General features: G+C 42.5%; 1 protein-coding gene across 1 annotated transcript; it reads right to left on the reverse strand.

Annotated features, from left to right (window-relative positions):
* Positions 1-670: 670 nt before the first annotated feature.
* Positions 671-25,298, reverse strand: LOC114410720 (peroxisome biogenesis protein 16-like). Its single transcript, XM_028374659.1, has 5 exons — positions 25,187-25,298; positions 1,325-1,548; positions 1,095-1,162; positions 905-966; positions 671-791 (listed from the first exon to the last, which is right to left on the reverse strand). Exons 1-5 carry the CDS (start codon positions 25,296-25,298, stop codon positions 730-732), a joined length of 528 nt encoding a protein of 175 aa, XP_028230460.1. The 3' UTR covers positions 671-729.
* Positions 25,299-25,929: the final 631 nt, after the last annotated feature.

Consider the following 25,929-nt stretch of genomic DNA (forward strand, 5'->3'; position numbering starts at 1 on the left):
ATTATCCCAAATGATTTCCTGTTTTTTTAAGTTCATTCCATTGGTCTTTCCTGTGCCTGTAAACCAATATCCAGGTTTTCTATCCATCTCCTCCTGAAATCTGAAAATTACATGTTATTGGCAAAGATAAAAACCAGTCCAGGGCCAACACATAACATATTAAGCCTTTTAGAAGAGTTAGTTCTTGTTATTGTCCAGTGACAGAAAATTTAACAATTTCTAAGGATGAAATCATAAAAAATGACATCATTTCATAACCTATCTATTATGCAACTCACCCAGTCAGAAGTAGAAGGAAGGACTAATTCATACAAGGAATGCAAAGCACCATATTTAGTCTAATAATGTATATAAAAGTATCTAATTTTAAAGTAAATGTCACCTGAGCTATATATTCTGCAAGCCCACCTTTATTTTGTGAATAGGAGTAGAACAAAATCTCCCAAATAAATATTCCAATTTATACTGAGTTGTTGATAGTGTAGCTATCCTTGCAAACAATTTGTCTCACGCATGGGTTGCAGCTTAACATCTTCTATGTTTGGAATTGTCAAGCAAAAGAAATGTTCAAGCTTGCATGCTTTGTTATTTCAAAATCATAATAGTAGCAGGTTTGATATCTCTTCATCATTTGAAAAGTTTGGAGCAACAGGTAGTGTGGAAGAAGACTAAGAATATCTATCTTTCCAAAATCTTGGAGGGCAATTAGGCATTTGTTCTGGATTTTATTCACGATCCTGACATGTAAGTGTATCGTGTTTGAGCTCCAATTATAAGTTCAACAAGTTTTGCTGTAACATTCATTAGAAAAATAGATCAGATGCTTAGAGTAATTTATGAAGCTGAAATGATGATGAAAAGAAGGTAAGGCACTAAAAGGGAAACAAATAAGTATTAAGCTCACCTGTGAGAAATCCTATGACAGGAATAGGCTCCAAAACTTTCTCCGTGCTTTCAATTCTTTGCCTAAAATGTTATTGATATTTTAGTGTCATTTTTTCTCCAACTTTGAAGGAGCAATTTGCAAAAATGTGAAGTGTTACAAAATGATAAAGAAAGGGAAAAAATGGGAACAAAATGTACATCATTGCTACCTAGTATACTTGCTGAAAAATGGATCTCTCATTAGGTAAAGAACAAATAGTAGCTTTCGCCGTTTAACCTGAAGCAAAACTATTTAAGCATTAACTCTTTAGTGGGTGGAACATTACTAGGAAATAAGACAGTTCTGAACGTAGTATTAATGGCCAACATTCAATGGAGAAGACCATTAAGCCCAGTGCATCTTATGTTGTATGGCTTTTCAGTCTATAGAAACATAAACCTCATCCTTTTCTGGGGCAGACAGATGAAACATTCGGTCCTTCCCACCAGCCACTAACGATGTAATGAGTGAAAGAATACTGTTTCCTATGCAATCAATAGCCAGCAAAAGGAACCAAGGGGTCCATGATCGAATACCATATTTTCCAATAAATAAAACATAAATAAGTGGTCTACTAACAAGTAGAACTTCTCCAATAAAAAAATAGAGCCCCACAAAGACCCCTTTAAAACAATATGGTGACAAGTGTTGGTCTATCTACCCTTAAAGCTGTAGGAATAGAGTGAGAAACAAATATAAGTTGAATATCTCATGCATTATAACCAATTACACTTGCTAAAAAATGCTAAAAATATGGCTTAAATGCAATTATGGTTCTCCTATTTTGTTAGATCCACAATTTTGGTCCCTTCATTTGAATGACAAGTCTAGAAGTTCTTCTCCTAAGGCCTATTGGATCATGAAGAGTAATTTGACTCTTTTGAAGTTCCGATTTTCAAATATCTTTATCCAATCAACCTTTATGTCATAAATAAAAAATAAAAACCTTAGAGTCCTACTAGAGATTGACCCTAGAAGAGAATCGACATTGCACTAAACTACCATTATGCAGGCCATTGGCAGCAAGGACAGAAGGACCAAGCTAAACCAAATTCAGCAGTGAGATGCCTCATAATTGTAATGAAACACATATGATAGAGTTTAAAATAAATTCAATTAAACACGTTTTGAGTTTATGGGCAATTTAGTGCATGTTTGTGGGTAGTTTCTGTTCAGTTCGAACATGATGATGGGTGGAGACTTGCAAGCTTTAGTTGGGGGATTGTTTTAGTTGCCTGATCATGATGGACTTCTATGGTTTTGTAACTTGTGGTAGGTGATCATTTGTAAATATTTTATGCTTAAGTAAGATATAAGTAAAATTACACTGGTGTATGTGGTTCAATTAGTAAAATTATGCTTTCTAGCGTGTGTGAGTGCATCATATCCCGCATCGTGCGTAAGGAATTTATTTTAGTCTTATTTGTTCAACCTTTTTTTATATTATGTACGAAATACTTATACTCGTTTAATATATTTTAAATGACTTCAAAATTAAGTTTTGAATTTTTTTACATGTTTAACATCATTTTTTTTACTTTTGTTCTCTTAATTTATAGTAGTGTACCTAAGTTTAATATTTATTTTATAGTTTTCGAATACAATGAACTGTTGATGTCGATATTTGTCTGTAATCCAAATTTACATTTTCATGATTGTCATACCCTAATTTCATCCGGGAACTATTGCTTGAAGGCATTAAACCTTTGATTGATCGCTTCAAGGTACTTGGCACCCTTTGTTGCACAATATGTGAAGTCCCGAGACGTGCCGAAAATCAAAAGGAAGCATTGTTACGCAATTCGTGAAATTCCGTAACGTGACAGAAATCAAAAGGAAGTATTGTAACGCAATCTGTGAGTTTCTGTAACTTTTTCGAAAGCTAAAAAAGAGTAATTACATGATCCGTAAGGTTCCGTAACCTTACGGAAGGAAAATAAGTATCGTTACGGAATTCGTAAAGTTTCGTAACGTTACGGAAAAAGAATCACCAAAAAAAGCAAAGAGGGGTGTATTTAGCAAAAAATGAGTGCAAATAGCAACCAGGCCCACTTGGGCCTTCCAGATTCTTCCTCCAGAAGGCGGTTGCTTCTGGAGGAAGCAACCTGGCTCGCCTTGGCGAGCTGAGTGGCAAGCTCCTCCCCTATTTTGTTATAAATAGGGGGAGGAGTGAAGAGGAAAGGGGTTAAGCCTTCTTGGCACTTCGTATTCACTTGAAATTGCTGAAGAAAATTGTTTCTGTGAAGAAAATCCAAGCCGAGGTGCTTCCGTAACGTTTCCGTAAGATTTCCGTGGGTAATTACGCGAAGATTTTCAACCGTTCTTCGACATTCATCGTTCGTTCTTCGTTTTTCTTCGGTCTTCAACCGGTAAGTACCCCAAATCAAGCTTTTCAAGCCTTAACCACGTTGGAAATCAAAAAAGAGGTAAAATAATAATATAATAATAAAAAAATACCTTTAGTAAAATAAAGCGAATCGGACATTTCTCTTTGGGATTTCTCTTTCTTAATTGAATTGACTAATAACTAAAGTGAAACTAAGACTAAAATCAACTCGCAAAGTCAAGCTCGTCCACAAAAAAACACTAAAAAGGATTTGAAAGTTTAATATCTCAGTTTTTCTTACCAAGTAAATGGATCATTTTTTAAGGTCCAACGCCTTAAAATGATCACCTTCCAAGTAAAAAGAATCGCTTGATTCACCCTTAAAAAAGAACTACGTAGGTCTGATTTCCTCTTTGATGGAGGGTACGTAGGAGCAAGAGCCCCGCTTTTGTCGACCTTAAAAAATAAAAAAAAGAAATAAAGGTTAAGGTAACACAATTTCACAATTCTAAAAAATAGGTTGTTGTCCTTTGAGACAAACGTGAGAGGTGCTAATATCTTCCTCAAACGTAAATACAACTCCCGAACTTAGAATATTCTTTATGACTGGTTTCCTTCGGTTTTTCCGACGTTTTCCACAAATAAACGTTGGTGGCGACTCCGCGCATCTTTCCTCCTTTGGAAAGCGCACCCGTGAGCCTCGCCTCGCTCGCCCGCAAAAGGGCATGTTGCGACAGTTGGCGACTCCACTGGGGACGATTTTTTGTGAATTAGGCCTATTTTAAGGAATTGTGGAATTGTGAAACTTTGTGTGTGCATTTGTTGAACTGTGTAAAATGTAATAACTGTTGTCTTTTCCACATTTTTACACTACATTCTAAGCACCCACGGGTTTGAGTAAAAAAAGGGGCCCTATACCCAGGTTCATGGGAATCTAAGGAGTGGAGGTGAATCTATGGTCATGCTAGGTCTCCGACTTGCTTGACAATAGTGAAACCTCGTCTAGAGCTTTCTCTCTTTATAATGTGTTGTTGCTGGTATTCCATACCGCCACAATATTATTATCTTGAGTGATGATACCTCTAGAAAACAACCATGTGAGTTATGAATCGTTGGGAGTAGTTATTAGAGACCCCTAGATATTATCCTATAGGTTCCCAAATAGGGGCATAGAGCAAATGCGCTCCGTGCCATTTGTTCTCATGCATTCTTCTATGAATAGCACATAAATTATAGTTTTGCTAGTGATATTTTGTTTCTCTAGAGTAATACATCACTTTTTAATACATACGTTGAGGCGCCATAATGCCTAGAACGTAGTATTAAAAAAGATGGATCTTTTTGGTCTCGTATATGTAAAGTACCCCTTTGTTTTGTTTTCTTTTCGTTTCATGCATACGCATTGCATCATTCATATCGGAGTCTTGATCCACCCCTTTTTTAGGTAAATGATGGGGACAAATCAAAACGGAAAAAGATTTTATCAAGTCAAGATTAAGGGTCTAGATGCCACCAGCCTTAAGGAGTTGGGACGGTTGATGGGACCCCTCCAAAGGCAAGCCTTCCGCAAAGTGTACGGAAAGATTTTGGATTTGACCGCAGCGGAGGTATTTATGGAAGCTGTTGTATCCCTCGCCCAATACTATGAACAGCCGTTGAGATGCTTCACTTTTGGGGACTTCCAAATGGTATCGACTGTTGAAGAGTTTGAGGAGATATTAGGATGCCCTCTTGGGGGAAGAAAACCATATCTTTTCTCCGAGTTTCTTCCCTCCTTGAGTAAGATTGCAGCTGTGGTCGGAGATTCGGCAAGAGAGTTGGATCGCATGAAGCAAACTTGAAACGGCGTAGTGGACGTACCGCGGAAATACTTGGAAGGCAAGGCAAGGGATATGGCAAGTCAAGAAAAGTGGGTCCCGTTCGCGGATATACTAGCTTTGCTAATCTTTGGGGTTGTCCTCTTTCCGAACATGGACGGTTTGGTGGACCTAGCCGCAATTGATGCTTTCCTTGCATATCACCATAGCAAGGAGAGCCCAGTGGCGGCTATCTTGGCGGACTTATTTGATACATTTGACCGAAGGTGCGAGAAGAACAGCGCACGGATCGTCTGCTGCTTACCCGCTCTCTGTGTGTGGTTGGTTTCGCACCTATTCCAACAAGACATAAGACACCCGTGTTCGCTTCAAAGTTATCGCTCGTGCGTCAAAAAGAGAAGAGTCGATTGGGACCAACACTTGGCTGGGATAGGGGGCAGCACAATCAATTGGTTTCCTCGATGGAAGGAAGGAAAGGAGGGAGTTCTTTTCTCATGTGGGGACTACCTTAACGTTCCATTGATGGGGACGAGGGGTTGTATTAACTATAATCCCGCACTTGCCATAAGACAGCTAGGGTACCCCATGAGGGGAGCGCCAACGGAAGAGAGCCTCTCGCCTTTCCTTGTGAGAGATTTTGGCGTGCAAAGTCTCAAGGTTGTAGAAAGAGTCCACAAGGCGTGGAGAAGTCCATTGAGGAAAGATAAAGAACTTAGGGGCATCCGTAATGGCATCATCGGTGGTTATCATGAATGGCTAAAAGTTCATACGCGAGGGTTAGATTGGCTCTTCAAGTTGAAAGTTGTCAATGAGGAGAACTACGAAGCTCCGGAAGAGGATGAAGAAATCCAAGCTCTAAAATTAGAGCTAGGGAAGGCAAGACTCGCCAAAGAAAAATTCAAGTCAGCCGCTACAAACATCTGGAAAGAGTGCACCGAGTTACGAGAGGAAAATGCGGCCACTGCAAGAGCCCTTGAACAAGAAACCAAGAGGGCCCGCAAGGAAGAACATGGTCGAGATAAATTCCGAGGAGCTTTGTGGGGTAGCAACAATGAGCTCAAGCTCCGGAGAAAGGAAAGAGACCAGTCACGGGTACATGGCATGATCTTAAAAGAAGAATTAGCTGCTTGCTCAAGATCCAAGAGGAGATTGGCTCAACACTTGGAAGCCATGGAGCAAAGTATGCTAGCTATCATAGGGCAGTACAAAGAAGAGTTAAACCATTCGTGGACCCATGAACAAAAGCTAGTAGAGGATGTCGCACAAGCGTACGCCGAAAAGGAAGCAAGAGGGAGGGTGATTGATGCACTGCATCAAGAAGCGACCATGTGGATGGATAGGTTCGCCTTGACCTTAAATGGAAGTCAAGACCTCCCGTGACTACTAGCCAAAGCAAAGGCCATCGCTGAAGTGTGTTCAGCCCCTGAGGAAATTCACGGGCTAATCAATTACTGTCAACACATGATAGATTTGATGGCCCATATAATTAGAAACCGTTAGCTTCTGTTGTAACACTTTTGTATGATCTTGGCTAGATAAAAGCTTTGTTCCTTTTTATAAAAAGAGAAGTTCTGAAACTCATCATGTTATCTAAAAAAGGTCTTGAGGTGGATCCAAGTGCTCTAATCATTCATTAGCATATTCATGTTTTGGTGGCATACTCACCATTGTTTGTTTCTTTAGGGAACTCACAATAACTAAGAAAGCGCAAAGGCACCCCTATAACACTCGATCCAGAAAAATGGATAATGAAGAGGGAGTGCAAGAACAGATGAAGGCCGACCTATCGACCTTAAAAGATCAAATGGCTTCTATCACGGAGGCCATGCTAAAGCTTCAGAAAACTATAGAAGATAATGCCACGGTGGCCGCCTCCAATACAGCTAGGGAAGCGGAACCGGTGCTACAGCCCGCAATAAACTTGGGCTGAGACAGAAAGACGACGGTTTTCGGTCGGAGATATAGTCCTCAAGCCTACCCTTATGGTTTGCCTCCGGACATCACTCCCCGTACCGCTCTGGATGATTTGAGCCAAGCCCCTACCTTCGAGGGGCAACTCCCTCCTTATGCCGACTATCCCCTGCAAGAAGATGATGAAGGAGATGCCCATCTAGGCCCTCTACTTCCCCTCAAAGATCCGGCCCCCCATGAATTGCCCCAACCAAACATAGTACGCCATGTCCTATCTCCACCCGCACCCATTAAAGAATCCATTCCCTTTGCAAAAGATAAGGGAAAGATTGATTCACTTGAAGAGAGGCTAAGAGCGGTAGAAGGCCTCGGCAACTACCCATTCTCGGATTTAGCGGATCTGTGTCTGGTACCTGACATCGTCATCCCTCCCAAGTTTAAAGTACCAGATTTTGATAAATACAAAGGGATGACATGTCCAAAAGGTCATCTTCGGATGTATTGCCGAAAGATGGGGGCATATTCAACGGACGAAAAGCTATTGATGCATTTCTTTCAAGACAGCTTAGCCGGAGCAGCAGTGGCATGGTATACCAATCTGGAAGCTTCTCAGATCCGGTCATGGAAAGACTTGGCAACTGCCTGCATTAGGCAGTACCAATACAACACGAATATGGCTCCTGATCGGAACCAGCTTCAGAGCATGACCAAGCAAGAACATGAGTCTATTAAAGAATACGCCCAAAGGTGGAGAGATCTCGCAGCCCAAGTTGTCCCGCCCATGACCGAGAGGGAGATGATCACAATTATGGTAGATACGTTGCCTACGTTCTACTATGAGAAGCTGATAGGATACATGCCAGCTAACCTTGCGGACCTCGTCTTCACCGGAGAAAGAATCGAGTCCGGACTGAGAAAAGGCAAGTTTGAATATGCCTCCAATGTGGCCCCCAACAACAACAGAAGAGCCCCAGTGGTGGGCACGAGGAAAAAGGAAGGAGATACCCACGCGGTCACCACCGCCCCAACATGGATGAAAGCGCCCCTAAATGTCCAAAACTCATACCAGCACAACCCCCTGAACTTTTCAATCCGAGCCGGGAGCTCCCTCCCAACTCAAGTGAAAGGGCCTCCCACGACAGAAAAAACGCCTGCCCAACACACAGCTCCAGCTACTCCCCGGCCAACGAATAATACAACTCCTAGCGCGAGCTATAATAATGCATGGTGCCCCCCCCCCCCCCGAGAGATGATCTCTCTCCAATTCCCATGGCATACTCCGAGTTATGGCCTTCATTATTGGAAAATCATTTGGTGGTGGCTATACATCTATCTCGCCTTCGCCGAAGAAGAAATCCCTGCCGAGGGGAGAGGGCATAACAGGGCTTTGCATGTATCTGTCAAATGCATAGACCATGTTGTGGCCAAGGTGCTCATCGATAATGATTCCAGTTTAAATGTAATGCCCAAAAGCACTTTGGAGAAATTACCGTTTAATGCTTCTCATCTAAAGCCAAGTTTCATGGTAGTCTGTGCCTTTGACGACACCCGCCAAGAGGTTAGGGGAGAGATCGACTTCCCTGTACAGATAGGCCCTCATACCTGCCAGGTTACCTTTCAAATAATGGATATTAATCCTGCTTACAGCTGCCTTTTGGGACGCCCGTGGATCCACTCGGTGGGAGTCAATCCCTCTACACTCCACCAAAAATTGAAATTTGTAGTAGAGGGGCATTTGGTTATCGTATCGGGCGAGGAAGACATCTTCATGAGTTGCCCGTCCTCTATGCCATATGTGGAAGCCGCGGAGGAGTCATTTGAAATAGCCTTCCAGTCTTTTGAGGTGGTAAGCATTGCCTCCATAGATTCCTTCTCTGGGCAACCTTGCCTGTCCGATACGGCAGTAATGGTGGCCCGGGTGATGTTGGGGAATGGATACGAGCCCGGAATGGGTTAAGGCAAAGACAACGGCGGCAGAACCAGCCTGATAAGTGCCAGAGGAAACCGTGGGAAGTTTGGGTTAGGCTATAAACCCACATAAGCGGACATAAGGAAAAGCGTTGTAGGAAGGAAGAGCGGAGGTCAAGGCTCGCGATTGGGACAAGAAGTCGAAGGAGGCCCGCCTTGCCACATCAGTAGGAGATTTATAAGCGCAGGTCTAGGACATGAAGGCCAAGTCGTTGCGATATGCGAAGATGATTCTCCGAGTGGGTCGAATTTGGTACGACCATGCCCTCCTGGTTTCCGACTAGGAAATTGGCGAGTGGAGGAGCGTCCGGACATTTACGTGACAAGCATAATATCTGACGACGAGTCCCTCGAAGGTACTAATACCTGGGACCCGACCATCGATTTCGAGCAAGAAACGGATCAGACGGAAGATGAAGAGAACGAAGATGTGGGACTTCCCCCGGAGTTGGAGAAGATAGTCGCCCATGAGGACCAAGAGATGGGGACTCATCAAGGAGAGACAAAACTAGTGGACTTAGGAACTGGCAGTGGAAAAAAAGAAGGAAAGATAGGCACGGGTATGACCGCACCCATCCGTGAAGAATTGACAGCCCTGCTAAAAGACTACCAAGACATCTTTGCATGGTCATACCAAGATATGCCCGGTTTGAGTTCTGACATTGTACAACACAGATTACCTCTAAATCCCGAGTGTTCCCCGGTGAAACAAAAGCTGAGGAGGATGAAGCCCGAGACATCCTTGAAAATAAAAAGAAGAGGTAAAGAAACAATTTGACGCTGGTTTTTTGGCTGTCGCTTGGTACCCAGAATGGGTTGCCAACATTGTACCAGTCCCTAAGAAGGATGGGAAGGTGCGAATGTGTGTGGATTATCGGGACCTGAATCGAGCCAGTCCCAAAGACAATTTCCCTATACCGCACATCGATATCCTCGTGGATAATACGGCCAATTTCGCTTTGTTTTCCTTCATGGATGGGTTCTCCAATTACAATCAAATAAAAATGGTACCGGAGGATATGGAAAAGACTACCTTCGTCACCCTGTGGGGAACGTTCTGTTATAAGGTGATGTCCTTTGGACTCAAGAATGCCGGGGCAGCTTATCAATGAGCTATGGTGGCTTTGTTCCATGATATGATGCACCGAGAAATCGAGGTCTATGTGGACGACATAATTGCCAAGACTAAAACCAAGGAGGAACACATTGTCAACTTGCGGAAGTTGTTTGAAAGGCTTAGGAAGTATCAATTGAGGTTAAACCCCTCTAAGTGCACTTTCGGGGTCAAATAAGGGAAATTGCTAGGTTTCATCGTGAGCCAGAAAGGGATCGAGGTGGACCCCGAAAAGGTGAAAGTCATCCTTGAGAAGCCGGAACCCCGTACCGAGAGGCAAGTCCGAGGTTTCCTGGGACGTTTGAATTATATTGCCAGATTCATATCACAGCTCACCGCTATTTGTGAGCTGCTGTTCAAACTCTCACGCAAAAACCAATCCGTCCGTTGGAATGAGGATTGTCAAGAGGCATTTGGAAGGATCAAAAAGTGTCTCATAAACCCTCCCGTGCTTATGCAACCGGTACCTGAAAGGCCTCTCATCTTGTATATGACGATTTTGGATGAGTCGATGGGATGTATGCTGGGGCAACATGACGAGTCCGGGAAGAGAGAGCGCGCTGTCTACTACTTGAGTAAAAAGTTCACGACCTGTGAAATGAATTACTCCCTGCTCGAAAGAACATGTTGTGCTTTAGTCTGGTCGTCCCACCGTCTAAGACAATACATGCTGAGCCATACCACCTGGTTGATATTCAAGATGGACTCGGTTAAGTACATCTTTGAGAAGCCTGCTCTCACAGGACGGATCACCTGGTGGCAAGTTTTGCTATCCGAGTTTGATATAGTTTACGTCACCTAAAAGGCGATAAAAGGAAGCGCCTTGGCAGATTATTTGGCTCAGCAGCCTCTCAACGACTATCAGCCCATGCATCCCGAATTCCCGAATGAGGACATCATGGCCTTGTTTGAGAAAAAACTAGAAGAGGACCGGGACAAGTGGACCGTGTGGTTTGACGGAGCATCAAATGTTCTAGGCCATGGCATTGGAGCAGTATTGGTCTCGCCAGACAATCAATGTATACCTTTCACAACCAGGCTGGGGTTTGACTGCACCAACAATATGACTGAGTATGAAGCGTGTGCCCTGGCCGTCCAGGCGGCAATTGACTCTAATGTCAAACTGCTCAAAGTGTACAGAGACTTAGCACTGGTGATTCACCAGCTGAGAGGAGAATGGGAAACTAGAGACCCCAAGTTGATACCCTACCAAGCCTATATCAAGGAGTTGGCTGGTTCCTTTGAAGAGATCTCCTTCCATCACGTTCCCCGAGAGGAAAACCAGATGGAGGATGCGCTTGCTACTTTGGCGTCCATGTTCCAGCTAACACCGCATGGGGACCTACCATACATTGAGTTCTAGTATCGTGGCAGACCCGCGCATTGTTGTCAGGTGGAAGAGGAACGGGACGGTAAGCCTTGGTATTTTGATATCAAGCGATTCGTTGAAAGCAAAGAGTACCCACCGGGGGCTTCCGACAATGACAAAAGGACATTGAGGAGGTTGGCGGCCGGTTTCTTCATGAGCGGAAGCATACTATATAAGAAAAACCATGACAAGACCCTCCTGCGATGCGTGGATGCCAAAGAGGCGAACCACATGATCGAGGAAGTCCACGAGGGTTCGTTTGTAACACACGCCAATGGGCATGTTATGGCCAGGTAGATCCTGAGAGCAAGTTATTACTGGCTCACCATGGAAAGTGATTTCTGCACCCATGTAAGGAAATGCCATAAATGTCAAGTGTTCGCGGACAATGTCAATGCCCCGCCACATCCTCTGAATGTCATGTCCGTCCCTTGGCCTTTTTCCATGTGGGGAATAGATGTCATAGGGGTCATCGAACCCAAGGCTTCGAACGATCATCGCTTCATTCTCGTGGCAATAGATTATTTCACCAAATGGGTCGAAGCGGCTTCCTACATCAATGTCATGAGGAGTGTAGTGGTCAGATTCATAAAGAGGGAGTTGATTTGTCGGTACGGACTCCCTAGGAAGATCATTAATGACAATGGCACCAATCTGAATAACAAAATGATGCAGGAAATGTGCGCGGATTTCAAAATCCAACATCATAATTCCACGCCCTACCGACCAAAGATGAACAGAGTCGTGGAAGCAACCAATAAGAATATTAAGAAAATTATTCATATGATGACAGTGTCGTACAAAGATTGGCATGAGATGTTGCCTTTTGCCTTGCATGGATACCGAACTTCAGTACGAACTTCCACTACGGCAACACCATACTCCTTGGTTTATGGAATGGAAGCGGTACTCCCGTTTGAGGTAGAGGTCCCCTCCCAGAGGATACTAGCAGAATCAGAGTGGGCTCGAACACGCTACGACCAACTCAACCTTATTGAAGGTAAGCGCTTGACGGCCCTGAGCCATGGGCGCCTGTATCAACAAAGAATGAAGAACGCGTTCAACAAAAAGGTGCGCTTGTGCAAGTTCCATGAGGGGGACCTTGTGCTGAAAAAGATGTCCCACGCTATTAAAGATAATCGAGGGAAGTGGGCCCTGAACTACAAAGGGCCTTTCGTTGTGAAAAGGGATTTTTCCGGAGGGGCCCTGGTGCTCGCCAACATGGATGGCGAGGAGCTACGTTCACCCGTGAACTCTGATGTTGTCAAGCGATACTACGCTTAGGATTTGGGGCAATTGAGGATATCGCTGCATGTTATTTTATTTTTGTGTGTTCTTCTTGGTTTCCCCCAGGGATTCCTGTCCGCTGTAATTTTCTCATCACAGTCTTTTAAAAGAGGAGAACATGAGATTGAGGCTTCAGTCCTCACTTTGTGCTTTAAACCATGTGCAGTTTGTGATAACCTGAGCCTTTTTGCTCAGTTCATGGGATGCCCCAAGCGCTTAATTAAAACTAAACCTGACCAGCTTTCACTAAAAAGATTGTTGCATTTAAAAAAAATTCATGCATATGCATACACATGCATATTTTGTTATCTTATAATAGGAGCAGAATCGTCTTAGGTAGTGGTCAAATGTCGGGATAGGGCTAAAGGTAGAAACCAATCAAGGTAAAGCGGTGACGCGGCTACAGTTTGTCGCGCAATGTCATTTCCTGCTTTCAGGTACTTAGGGACGAACGCAAGTAAAGGCTAGGGTCATGACCAATAGATCGTCGTCCCTTGCCCAGCTCTGGACAAACAAAAAGCGCCACTGGGAGGCAGCCTAGTATCCTTTAAACTCCCAGTAGTTATTACTGCTGTGTCTTTAAAGTAAATATTGGATGCCCGATCTACCCTAAGGGGGTTCGAGTAAGCGAACGCTGACCCGTAGGAAGCCGTACTTATTTCCTCCCGAAAAAAAAATGCAGGTTAGCTCGCCTGGGCGAGCAACCCCTGCACGAGGATGGTTAAAAAGGGGGAGGGGGAAGTTTTCTGCACCCAAAAACTCTCCCCCCTCATTCAAAAAACTGAAAGCTACGGGATTCACGAGTTTTGCAGCCCTAAGTCACCATTTTTGCATTTTTTGCTTCCATTTTTGCACTCTTGCTCACTCCCAACAAGTAAGTGCACTTTCCCTTGATTATTTGGCTCTCCATTGATGTGTTTTAGTGCTTTAGTTGCTCATTTTTTGCAAAATTCGTGAAGCAATTCATATGTGAATCCATGATTGTTTGCTTGAATTGGGGGGTCGTAGGGGATAGTTGTAGGCCTATTCTATATTCTGAAATGCATGGGCATGTTGCATTGCCCCCGTGCCTCATTTTTTCATGTCCAAACATGCGCCCACCAAGCGTTCGGTGAAATGCCTCAATGGCATTTGCGCATGATTTTGTGAAACTTAGCTTGTGGAATGAATTATGCACATATGGCTGCCATTGTGAGTGTGTGGGAAGTTTTGTATAAGCTAGACTAAAGTGCCAAAAGCATGAATTATGCCTAGGAATCTAAGTTTTTGGTTTTGAATGTAAAAGATGCATGAATATTGGAACATGTTTGTGAGGTTTTTGACTATAATTTGAATTTGCTGCCTCATGAGGAGTACCTTGCACCTAGGTAGCATGAAAAATACCTTTTCAATAGTATGTATATATGTTGAATATATAGCATGAAAATGCCTTGCAAAGTGTGTGAATATATAGCAAAAAATACCTTTCAATAGTATGTATATATGTTGAATATATAGCATGAAAATGCCTTGCAAAGTGTGTGAATATATAGCAAAAAATTCCTTTCAAAATGTGTATATGTTGGATAGGTAGCGTAAAAATGCCTTTCAAAATATGTATATTTGTGAGTAGGTAGCATAAGGAGCCTTTCAAAATAAATGTGCATGTATGTGGGATGTAGCATGAAAATGCTTGTCAAAACATACGTGGATATGTGTCATAAAATGCCTTTCACCAAAAAATTATGTGTGTGTGTGTAAATGCATGTATATAGGTATGTGTCATAAAATAGCACAATGCCCCAATACGATTGTTTTGTAAAGTGCATGTTGACATTCACACCATATAAGTGTTGTTTGGCTCTTGTTTGTAATGATTAGTATGTCCTTGAAAATTAAGTTTCCAAATGTTTGTCCTCGCAGGAAATGGCTCCAAAAAAGCTTTCCGCGAAGAGATCTAGGAGGGACGCCGCAGCTGAAGGGACCAGTGCCACCCCTGAGTTTGAGAGCCACTGTTTCAGGAGCGCCGAGCACCAGCAGCGCTTCGAGGCCATCAAAGGATGGTCGTTCCACAGAGAGAGACGCGTCCAGCTCAGGGACGATGAGTACACAGATTTTTAGGAGGAGATAGCTCGCCGACATTGGACGTCGTTGGTGACTCCCATGGCTAAGTTTGACCCTAATATAGTCCTGGTGTTTTATGCTAATGCTTGGCCCACAGAAGAGGGAGTGCGAGACATGCGGTCATGGGTGAGAGGTCAGTGGATTCCCTTTGACGCAGATGCCCTCAGCCAGTTCCTGGGTGACCCGCTAGTGTTGGAGGAAGGCCAGGAGTGCGAGTTCGGTCAAAGGAGGAACAGGGCCGATGGGTTCGACGAGGAGGCCATTGCCCAGCTATTAAGCACACCGGGGCAGGATTTCGCCCAGACTGCTGCAGGGAGGCGGGTGCGGATCATGCGCACCAGCATGACCACCTTGACCCTGATGTGGATGACATTGCTGCTCAGCAATGTCTTGCCTAGTGATCATAACTCCGACCTTCCTCTAGCGAAGTGTCAGCTGGTGTATGCCATCCTGACACGGATGAGCATCCATGTGGCTCAGTTGATTGCTGACGCCATCTATTTATTTGCAGGTATGCCACCCACCAGGCACCCTCTAGACCCGGATAAGTCTAGCAGGGCCCTGGGGTTTTCGGCATTGATCACGGGCCTCTGCCAGTCATTCGGGGTTCCCGTCACCCCTAGTAAGGTGATCCGACCGCTGATCACCCGGGCCTTCATTGAGAAGTATTGCACGCCTAGGCAGGCGCAGGGTGATGCACCTCAGTCCGCAGACGCACCGCTACCACCTCATCAGGCTGATCCCGTTGGGTCACTAGGCATGGAGCATTATCTACAGCACTTGGTTCGCTAGCAGGCGGCCAACCACCGGGGGCAGGTGCAGATACATGAGTGTCTCTACCAGCTCAGCCTCAGTTAGCAGGGGCAGGGTTTCGCTCCTTTTGCATGCCCTACTCTATATCAGTTTAGGGCTGAGGTCGCATGGCCCGGAGATTGGCCTGAGGCCCATGCAGGGGAGGCGCCTGCAGGATCCCCCGCCGATGCAGAGGAGGCCCATATGGATGAGGAGATGACGGACTTGCTCGGTTTCTTGGGAGGAAGCGGAACCACGTGACCGAGGTCACCACACCTTTTTATTGACATTTTTCTGTTAGTTTGCTATTGACATTTTTTGTTATTGCCTATATTGCTGTTGACACTTCTATTTTCTGTTTTTGTTCATATGGTTACTAACATTACTATTATTATTGTTCGTTTCTGTTAGAAATTTTTGGCGTTATGGCTCTCAGTTATTTCGTCACCGTTTTTGCGACTTACCATTTCGTGCGTTTTTCGTTTACCTTGTGGTTAGACGTAAGTAGGTAGTGTGCGCCCTCGTCCGCATGACCTTTTCAGAGAGAAAAAGAGAAAAAAGAAAAAAAAAGAGAGGAAATGAACAAATGATAAATAACTTAAAAAAGAAAAAAAGAGGAAAAGGAAATGAGAGCAAGTAAGAAAAGAAAAAGAAGGAAGAAAAAAATAAAATAAATAAAAATAAAAAGTTGTCTAGCTAAAAAAAAACATGCTTGTGAAAAGAGATAATTTCCAACTTTTCTTTGAAAAAATTCACTGATCATAATCAGTTTTTGAAAAAAAAATGTGTATACACTTGAAGAATGAACCTGTGAGAATTTTCCCGAACACCCAAAAATAGACTCAGTTGAATGCACAAATTGATAAAAGAACATATTTTGGAAACACTGGGTTGACTAAAATAGAGAAAATGAATACTGAGCCCTAGTATCACATAACCATAAAAGTTTGATGCTTGAGTGTCCACGTAGGTGCATGCATGACCAGTTTTGCATAAAATTTCCTAATCATGATTGTTGCATGTGTATCATGGAAATAATGTGGGACATCCCTTTTATCCCTGGACCGCTGGCCAAACCCACACCCTGACATTTATCATGTCCAGCCGTTCTACAAGCCTTGAGCCCAAAATCCCAACTTACCATAAGCCTCGATCCAGGTTGAGAATGTCAATCATTGCCCTCGGAAGAAAACAAAGAAAGAAAATTCCCAATCAAAAGAGGGGGAGAAAGCAAAAAAGAGAATTTTCAATCAAAGATCGGAAGAAAACAGAAGAAATATGCAGAAAGGTCTTTGGACCAGAAAATATTTGAACAATACAGAATTGTCACACAGTAAACAAGAAAAAGCAAGGAAACCACGACCTAAAGTGGTCCTCTCCCTTTGATTGCCAACCAAAAGGCAAGAACAAAAACAGAAAAGGAAAAGGCAAGAACACTCAAAGCCACATTCCCCACAAGAAAACAAACCATTCCCAAGAAAAAGTCCTATCGATCCATGATCACGCATGTAATCTTTGATTTGATAGGAAATGATTTGCAAAATCAAGTCATGACATATCTATGGTTCGGAATTAGGACAAAACACTTACCTGTGTGAGATTGATACATTTTGAGTGATTTTCTTCTATTTTTGTTGAGCCCAGTCTTTCCTCTAAATGGTCATTTAGAAACGAAATGCTAACATCCAAAATCTCATTTATGGTTATGAGAAGACTTCATCAGCATACTCTCCTTCCCTGGTAGACACATTGTTTTTCATCCAAAAAGCATATGTTGCTCTGAGTAGTTGGAAGTTTTGTCTCTTTACTAAAGCATGTTCGCATTTTAGTAAAGAAAACACTGAGACTATTTTAGTCTCACAAGTTATCCAGAACTATGTAGGTCTGAGTTCCTCATTGAGGATACGTAGGAGCAAGAGCCTCGCTTTTGTCGGCCGCAGGTCAGAGACAAATTATGGTCATTCTGCGTCTTTTGTCATCTAGAGGCGGCGGGCCCGATGACATGCGGAGACAAATTATGGTCTTTCTGCTCACCTTTTCGCCATTCAGACACAATCGTGTCCGATGGCACGCAGAGACAAATTATGGTCATTCTGCGTATTTTGTCAACCAGAGGCGGCGGGCCCGATGACATGCAGAGACAAATTATGGTCATTCTGCTCACCTTTTTGCCATTCAGACACAATTGTGTCTGATGGCACACAGAGACAAATTATGGTCATTTTGCGTCTTTTGTCATCCAGAGGCGGCAGGCCCGATAACATGCGGAGACAAATTATGGTCATTCCGCTCACCTTTTCGTCATTCAGACACAGTCGTGTCCGATGACACACAGAGACAATTATGATCATCTGCACCTTTGTCTTCCAGAGGCGGCAGGCCCGATGACATGCGGGGAACCATTTGGTCCCGCACTTTTTCACCCTTTGTCATCCAGAGGCGGCGGGCCCGATGACATGCAGGGAACCATTTGGTCCCACACTTTTTCACCTTTTGTCATGCAGAGGCGGCGGGTCCGATGACATGCGGGGAACCATTTGGTCCCGCACTTTTTCACCCTTTGTCATCCAGAGGCGGCGGGCCCGATGACATGCGGGGAACCATTTGGTCCCGCACTTTTTCACCTTTTGTCATCCAGAGGCGGCGGGCCCGATGACATGCGGAGACAAATTATGGTCATCCGCATGCTTTTGCTATCTGTAATACTTGATGAGTGATAAACGCGCAACGACAAATTATGGTCATTCTGCGGCCTTTGTCATTCAGGAGCAGCAAGTCAAGTGATAAACACGCAGAGACAAATTATGGTCATTTTGCGCCCTTTGTCATTCAGGGACAGTGAGTCAAGAGGTGGGCGGAGACAAATTATGCTCATTCCCCACACCTTTTCGCCATCCAGAGGAGATCATGTCCGGTGGCACGCAGAGACAAATTATTGTCATTCTGCGCCTTGTCACCCAGGCTCGATCGTGCCCGAGGGCATGCAGAGAAAAATTATGGTCATTTTGCGTCTTGTGCCAACCAAAAGGAACGAACTCGGCAGTATCAGGATGATGTTGGTCATTCAGTGCTGATCATTTTCAAAATTTTTGCAGGTTCTGCTGGCGGGGAGATTCATCGGCCGAATGGTGTTTCGCTCGAATGAAATTAGTGTCTTATCTTTATTTCCCTTTTATCTCCAATAAAAGGATGATGTTTCGCTCGAATGAAATTAGTGTCTTATCTTTATTTCCCTTTTATCTCCAATAAAAGACAAGTAAAGAGGGGCAACTGTCATACCCTAATTTCTTCCGAGGACCATTTGTTTGTTGGGATGCGACCCTCTTTTGACCACTTCGAGGTACTTGGCACTCATCGTTAGGCAATCCATGAAGTTCCGTGACATGCCGGAAGTAAAAAGAAAGCATTGTTGCACAATCCCTGAAGTTCCGTGAGATGCCAGAAGTCAAAAGGAAGTGTTAATGCACAATCTGTAAAGTTTCGTAACATTACGGAAGGCAAAGATGGGATGATTGTGTAATCCGTAAAGTTTCATGACATTACGGAAAGAAAACGAGTATCATTGCGAAATTCGTAAAGTTCCGTAACGTTACGGAAAAAGAATCAGCAAAAAAAGGCAGGGGGTGTATTTAGTAAACAGAGGGGTGCAAATAGCAACCAGGGCCACTTGGGCCTTTCAGGAAGTTCCTCCAGAAGGCGGTGCCTTCTAGAGGAAGCAACCTAGCTCGCCTGGGCGAGCTGGGAGGATGGTTTCTTCCTCTTTTCCCTATAAATAGGGGAATGAGGGAAGAACAAAAAGGTTCAACCCTCCTGGTATCTGAGAATCACTTAAAATTAGTGAGAAAAATTGTTTCCGTGAAGAAAATCCAAGCCGACGCGCTTTCGTAACGCTTCCGAGACGTTTTCGTGGGTGATTTCGCGAAGATTTTCCACCGTTCTTCGTTCGTTCTTCGGTCTACAACCGGTAAGTTCCCGAAATCGAACTTTTCAATTCATTCTATGTACCCTTAGTGGTCCTCATTTATTTCGTGTGCTTTTATTTTTCATTTCATTTACTTTCCGTACCTCCTTTTGACGTGCTTTAGTCATTTATTTAAGTCATTTTCTCGCCTAATCAAAAAAATAAAATAAATTTCCACCGATCATTTGAATAGTAACACCTTTTAATTTCTGTTAAAATGAAAACCAACCATTCGGTCATGTCGTAACCACGTTTAAAACCAAAAAGAGGCAAAATAATAATATAATAATAAAAAAATATCTTTTAGTAAAATAATCAAAAAAATCAATCGGACGTTTTTCTTTGGGATTTTTCTTTCTTAATCGAATGGACTTTTGTCAAAATAATCAAAGTGAAACTAAGGATAAAATCAATTCATAAGGATAAAATAATCAAAGTGAAACTAAGGATAAAATCAATTCATAAATCAAACTTTTGTCATCACCTAAAAAATCCATTTTTAAAGGTCCAACGCCTTGAAATGGTCTTTTCCGCTTTTATTGGTTAAACGTAGATTTCTAAAGGCCTAAAATCAACATGTAGCTTTATTACCTCTTTCAAAAATAATAAGAGATCATTAATGGTTCAATGCCTTAATGTTTTCTCTCCTTTCAAAAAGAACCGAAAGATTGTTTAATGGTTCAACGCCTTAAATGACCTTTCATTCAATCAAAATATATCTTGCAAAAAGGATAAAAAACAACTTAACCAATACTTAGTTCTCAAAGAACTACGTAGGTCTGATTTCCTTGTCACAATTGAGGAATACGTAGGAGCAAGAGAAACACCCTCGTCGACCACAAAAGGATAAAAATATAAAAAGGCATAAAAAGACATAAGAACGTAAAGAAGGGAAAATAACATAAATTGAAGTCATGTTTGCACATTTGATTAAAGGCTGCCGTCTCTTGGGACGGATGTGTGGGGTGCTAATACCTTCCCCGTGCGTAAATACAACTCCCGAACCTTTCACTTAAAGATCGTAGACCATGTCTTTTCCGGTTTTTCTGACGTTTTCCTCAAGTAAACGTTGGTGGCGACTCCGCGCGTATTCTTTTCTTGGAAGACGCACCCGCGAGTCACGCGTTGCCCTCCCGCCGAAGGGTAGGTTACGACACAAGGCGAGCGAGTCAATGGTATCGGGATGATGTTGGTCGTCCGATTCTGATTATTTTTGAAATTTTTGCAGGTTTTACTTTCATCATCCAGAAACACTCAAGTCCGGCGACGCAAAAGATTCTTCTCTGCTAGGCAAGGACGATCAAGTTTGATAGCATGTGGAAACATCATGGTTATCCCGTTTTATCGCTTTCAAAGCACTGAAGTTTTTCTGACGCTCCTGATGCCTTTTCTTTTCTTTCTGAATGAAAGGTTCCGCTGGTTGGGATATTGATCGGCCGAATGATGATCCGCTCGAACGAAATTAGTGTTTTATCTTTACTTCGCTTTTATCTGCAATAAAAGATAAGTAAAGAGGGGCGACTGTCATACCCTAATTTCGTCCGGGGGCCATTATTTGTTGGCATGCGACCTTCGCTTAGCTGCCTCAAAATGTTTAACACCCATCGTTATGTAATTTGTAAAGTTTCGCAACATTCTGGAAGGAAAAAACAAGCATTGTTGTGCAATCCGTAAAGTTCCGCAACATTCCAGAAGTCAAAAACAAGCATTGTTGCGCAATCCGTAAAGTTCTGCAACATTCTGGATGTCAAAAATAGCATCATTGCGTAATCCATAAAGTTTCGCAACATTCTGGAAAGAAAATGGGCGTCGTTATGTAATCCGTAAAGTTTCTTAATGTTTCGGAAAGGAATCAACAAAAAAACACAAAGGGGTGTATTTAGTGAAAAAGGGGGTGCAAATAGCAACCAGGCCCACTTGGGCCTTCTTGAGGGTTCCAAAAGAAGGCGATGCCTTTTGGTGGAAGCAACCCTGCTCGCCTGGGCGAGCTGGGCGGCAACCACCTCCCTCTTTTCTCCTATAAATAGGGGAAAGAGGTAGAGCAAATTGTTCAACCCTTCTAGTATTTGAGGATTGTCTTGAAATTAGTGAGAAAAATTGTTTCCGTGACAAAAATCCAAGCCGAGGTGCTTCCGTAACACTTCTGAGACGTTTCCGTGAGTGATTTCGTGAAGATTCTTCACCGTTCTTCGTTCGTTCTTCATCGTTCTTTGGTCTTCAACCGGTAAGTTCCCGAAATCGAATCTTTTAATTCATTCTATGCACCCTTAGTGGTCCCTACTTGTTTCGCGTACTTTTATTTTCATTTAGTTTGTTTTCCGTACCCCCTTTTAACGTGCTTTAACCAATCGTTTAAGCCGTTATCTCGCCTAATAAATGATAAAATGAATTTCAACCGATCATTTGCATTGTAATCTCGTTTAATCACTGTTAAAACAAAATATAACCGATCTTTCACGTTGTAACCACGATTAATCCAAAGAAAGACAAAATAATAATAAAATAATCAAAATATCTTGAAAAAAATAATAATAAAATAATCAAAATATCTTTGAATAAAATAATCAAAAAAATCAATCGGACATTTTTTTTTGGAAGTCTCCTTGAATGAATTGACTTATAACCAAAGTGAAACTAAGGCTAAAATCAACTCACAAATCAAGCTTCGTCCGCAAAAGTCACTCAAAACCGTTTTAAGGTCCAACGCCTTAAACGGTCCTCTTTGCTTTTATCGGTTAAAAGGGACCGTTCAAAAGCATAAAATCAACACATAACTTTACCGCTTTTGCAAGAACTACGTAGGTCTAATTTCCTCATCGCAAATGAGGATAAGTAGGAGCAAAAGCCCCGCTTTTGTCGACCACCCCAAGAGATCGTTAATGGTCCAATGCCTTAACGTTTCTCTCCTTTCAAAATCAAGAGATCATTAATGGTCCAATGCCTTAATGTTTCTCTCCTTTCAAAAGAATCAAAAGATCATTTAATGGTCCAACGCCTTAAACAACTTTTGTTCGGTTAAAATCGATCTTGTGGAAAAAGATCAAAACAACTTAACCAACGCTTAGTTCTGAAAGAACTACGTAGGTCTGATTTTCTCATCGCAGTTGAGGATACGTAGGAGCGAGGGAAACACCCTTGTCGACCACAAAAAGATAAAAAATACAAAATAAAAACATAAAGAGCATAAAAACACAAAAAGACATAAAAAAGGGGAAAATAAAACATTTTGAAGACATGATATTGCACATTTGATTAAAGGTTGTCATCCCTTGTGACGGACGCGTGGGATGCTAATACCTTCCCCGTGCGTAAAAACAACTCTCGAACCTTTCACACTTAAAGTTTGTAGACCACACCTTTTCCATTTTTTTCGATGTTTTCCTCAAATAAGCGTTGGTGGCGACTCCGCGCATTCTCCTCCCATGGAAGACGCACCCGTGAGCCCCGCGTCGCCCTTTCGCCGAAGGGTAGGTTGCGACAGCTTCCAACAAAAAAATTGACTAAGTTACATGGGCTTAGCGATTGAGCCTCGCTTAGCCACAGGCATCTCAGCAAGAGGATGAGTGTTCATCCTCAAAAGATGAACTCGCTTAGCGAGGTAGGCGCTCTTAGGGAGTTCTTCTAGAAATGCATGTATTCAATGAATACTAATGAACTTGCTTAGCGCAACATGCTCGCTTAGCAAGTTCATTGTGTTTTCCAGAAAAAGCGCAGAAAACGCAGTTTGTTTTCTTGCATTTTTTTTAGCCTCTAACAGGCATATCAAACATGCAAACCAACCAAAATGACTTATACAATATAAACATATATAAAGTCCTAATTTTTAACTAATTCTAAAAACATTCAAACCTTAAGAATCTAAAGCTAAATTTAAGGTTTTCTAACCTAAGGTCTAATGGAATAAAATAGAAAAAAGGAAATGGGAAACTTACTTGAATCTTTGTCAGTAGTAGAAGATGAGTGAAGATGCAGAAAAAGCAAGAAAGCAAGAAGTTGGGTGTGAGAGAAAATGCAGGTAAGGTTCAGTAAATTTGGGCAAATGTGAGTGTAATTGACGTTACACTCACTTAAGCAAATTTCGATCCTCTTCCTTAGCGGATTGCCTAGCTAAGCGAGCCAGAGAGATTTTTGGTTTCTCAAAGGGGCTCGCTTACCGGATCTGCGCGCTTAGCCCACATTTGAAATTCAAAATTATTTTATTTTATTATATATTTTCTTTTGAAACACAAAAAAAGGGATTGGCTTAGCGCGAAGATATGGCCGCTTAGCGAGTTCTGCAGAACAAAATACCTGCAATTCTCGCTAAGCCGAGATCTGGGTCGGCCTAGCTAAAATGATGCATCTTGATTACAGAGGGGTATGCGCTTAGCGAGTGATGGATCGCTTAACACTGACATTACAACAAGGATTTGGGCTTAGCTGGCTTGAGTTGCGCTTAGCTCGATGAAACCCAGTTTAAGCCGCAAAGAATTGAGCTTAGCTGCCATGAGTGGCGCTTAGCCGAAATCAGATCGAGTTGAAATCGACTTAGCTTAGCCTTGGCCAGCTTAGCGGATCAAATCAGCTAGAGATGCAAGGGTTGAGCGCTAAGCACCAGAGACTCTCAGCTTAGCGCATGACCAAAGATGCGCTTAGTGTGAGGCTTGTGCTTAGCGAAATGACTATTTTCAGAAAAAAAAAATTAAGTTATTTTTCAGTCCCTTCCTTAAGATTATGAAGCAAGTTCCACATGATGCAATGCATTACCAACACTGATAACAAAAATTAAAACTAGGTTGCCTCCCAGGAAGCGCTTCTTTAACGTCATTAGCTTGACGCTTTTACCTCAATGGGCGAAATCACGTTTTGGTTCTTACTTCCAGAACCTCCTTACTCACTTCCATTACCTGCAAGCAAACATTTTGTTCTGGAGTAGGCTTGTCTTCAACAAATAAAGAAAAATCAATTTTCTGATCTTCAAAGCCCAACTCCAGCTTCTTTCTCCCCACATGGTCTGGTAATGGAGCGGTCAGCAAGTTGTAAAGTCATCCTAGTGGGCATGATCTCCAACTCTCCTAACCTTTTGCTCATGGAGAGTGGCATTAAGTTAATACTAGCTCCCAGGTCAATAAGAGCCTTTCCCACAGTAACTTCTCCAATTGAACAAGGAATTGTTACACTCCCAGGGTCTTTATGCTTGGGTGGAAGGATCTTTTGAATCACAGCACTACAATTTCCTTCCATGACAATGTTTTCCTAGTGAATATTCTTGTGTTTCCTTGTTAACATATCCTTTAAAAATTTGGAGTAGAGTGACATCTGTTGAAAAGCTTCTCCGAAGGTCATGGTTATTTCCAGTTTCCTGAAAATATCTAAAAATCTCTCCAAATGGCGGTCCTTCACCTTCTTGGAAGGTACCACAGGATATGGTACTTCCGCACCTTTATTCCTAGCTTTTTCTTTCTTCTTCTTTCTAGCTTGTTCACTTTTACTCCTCTCTTCATTGTTATTTTTTTCATCGTTTTCATTTTTTTCATTTTCTTTTTCTTTTTCTACTTCTTTTTTCTTTTTCTTGGTCATTTAATTTCTTTTTCTTGACCATTATTTGTTTTTCTTTCTCCTGAATAGTTTTACCTCTCACATCACCTTTCTTATCATCAGTACCTTTCTTTTCAACAGCTTTCTTCTTGGGCACGAAACCACTGTCCTCATCCTCCGCCTCCACAAACCTCTTACTCCTTGTCATCACAACTTTACATTCCTCCTTGGGATTCTTTTCTGTATTCGCCACAAAACTATTGGATGACTTGTCAGCTATCTGCTTGGCCAGTTGTCCCACCTGGACCTCAAGGTTTTTCAGTGCTGACTCAGTGCTTTTATGATTTGACATTGTTACCTGCATAAACTAAGTCAAAGTCTCCTCCAGCTTAGTAGTCCTCTGAAAGATATTTGGCCCTTGTTGGATTGGCCATTTAGAAGGTCCCCCCCTGGTCTTTGTTGAATTTATTGCCAGGGTGTGATCTCCACTGTCCTTGTTGGTTATAAGGACCCTGCTGGAAGCCTGAAAATCCTCCTTGAGTATATCCTTGTCTCTATTGATTTCCCATTGATGTGTCATTATTTTCTCCTATTTCTTAACCCTTTTTGTCACCATTTTAATTACTGATTAGCCTTAATTGTTAAATTAATTATGCAGTTTTATCATTTGGGCCTACTTGACTAATTTTGTGTTTTTAATTTAATTTCAGGAGAATTATAAGCAATTGGGCTTGAATCCGGAATTGGGCTTGGACTTCAAGAGAGCAGACAATTTTATTTTATCAAATCTTATCTTATCCAGATTTTATTCCATCTAGATTTTATTTCATCCAATCTTA

Source organism: Glycine soja, chromosome 4 (genome assembly GCF_004193775.1).
Source record: "Glycine soja cultivar W05 chromosome 4, ASM419377v2, whole genome shotgun sequence".
Classification (NCBI taxonomy): domain Eukaryota; kingdom Viridiplantae; phylum Streptophyta; class Magnoliopsida; order Fabales; family Fabaceae; genus Glycine; species Glycine soja.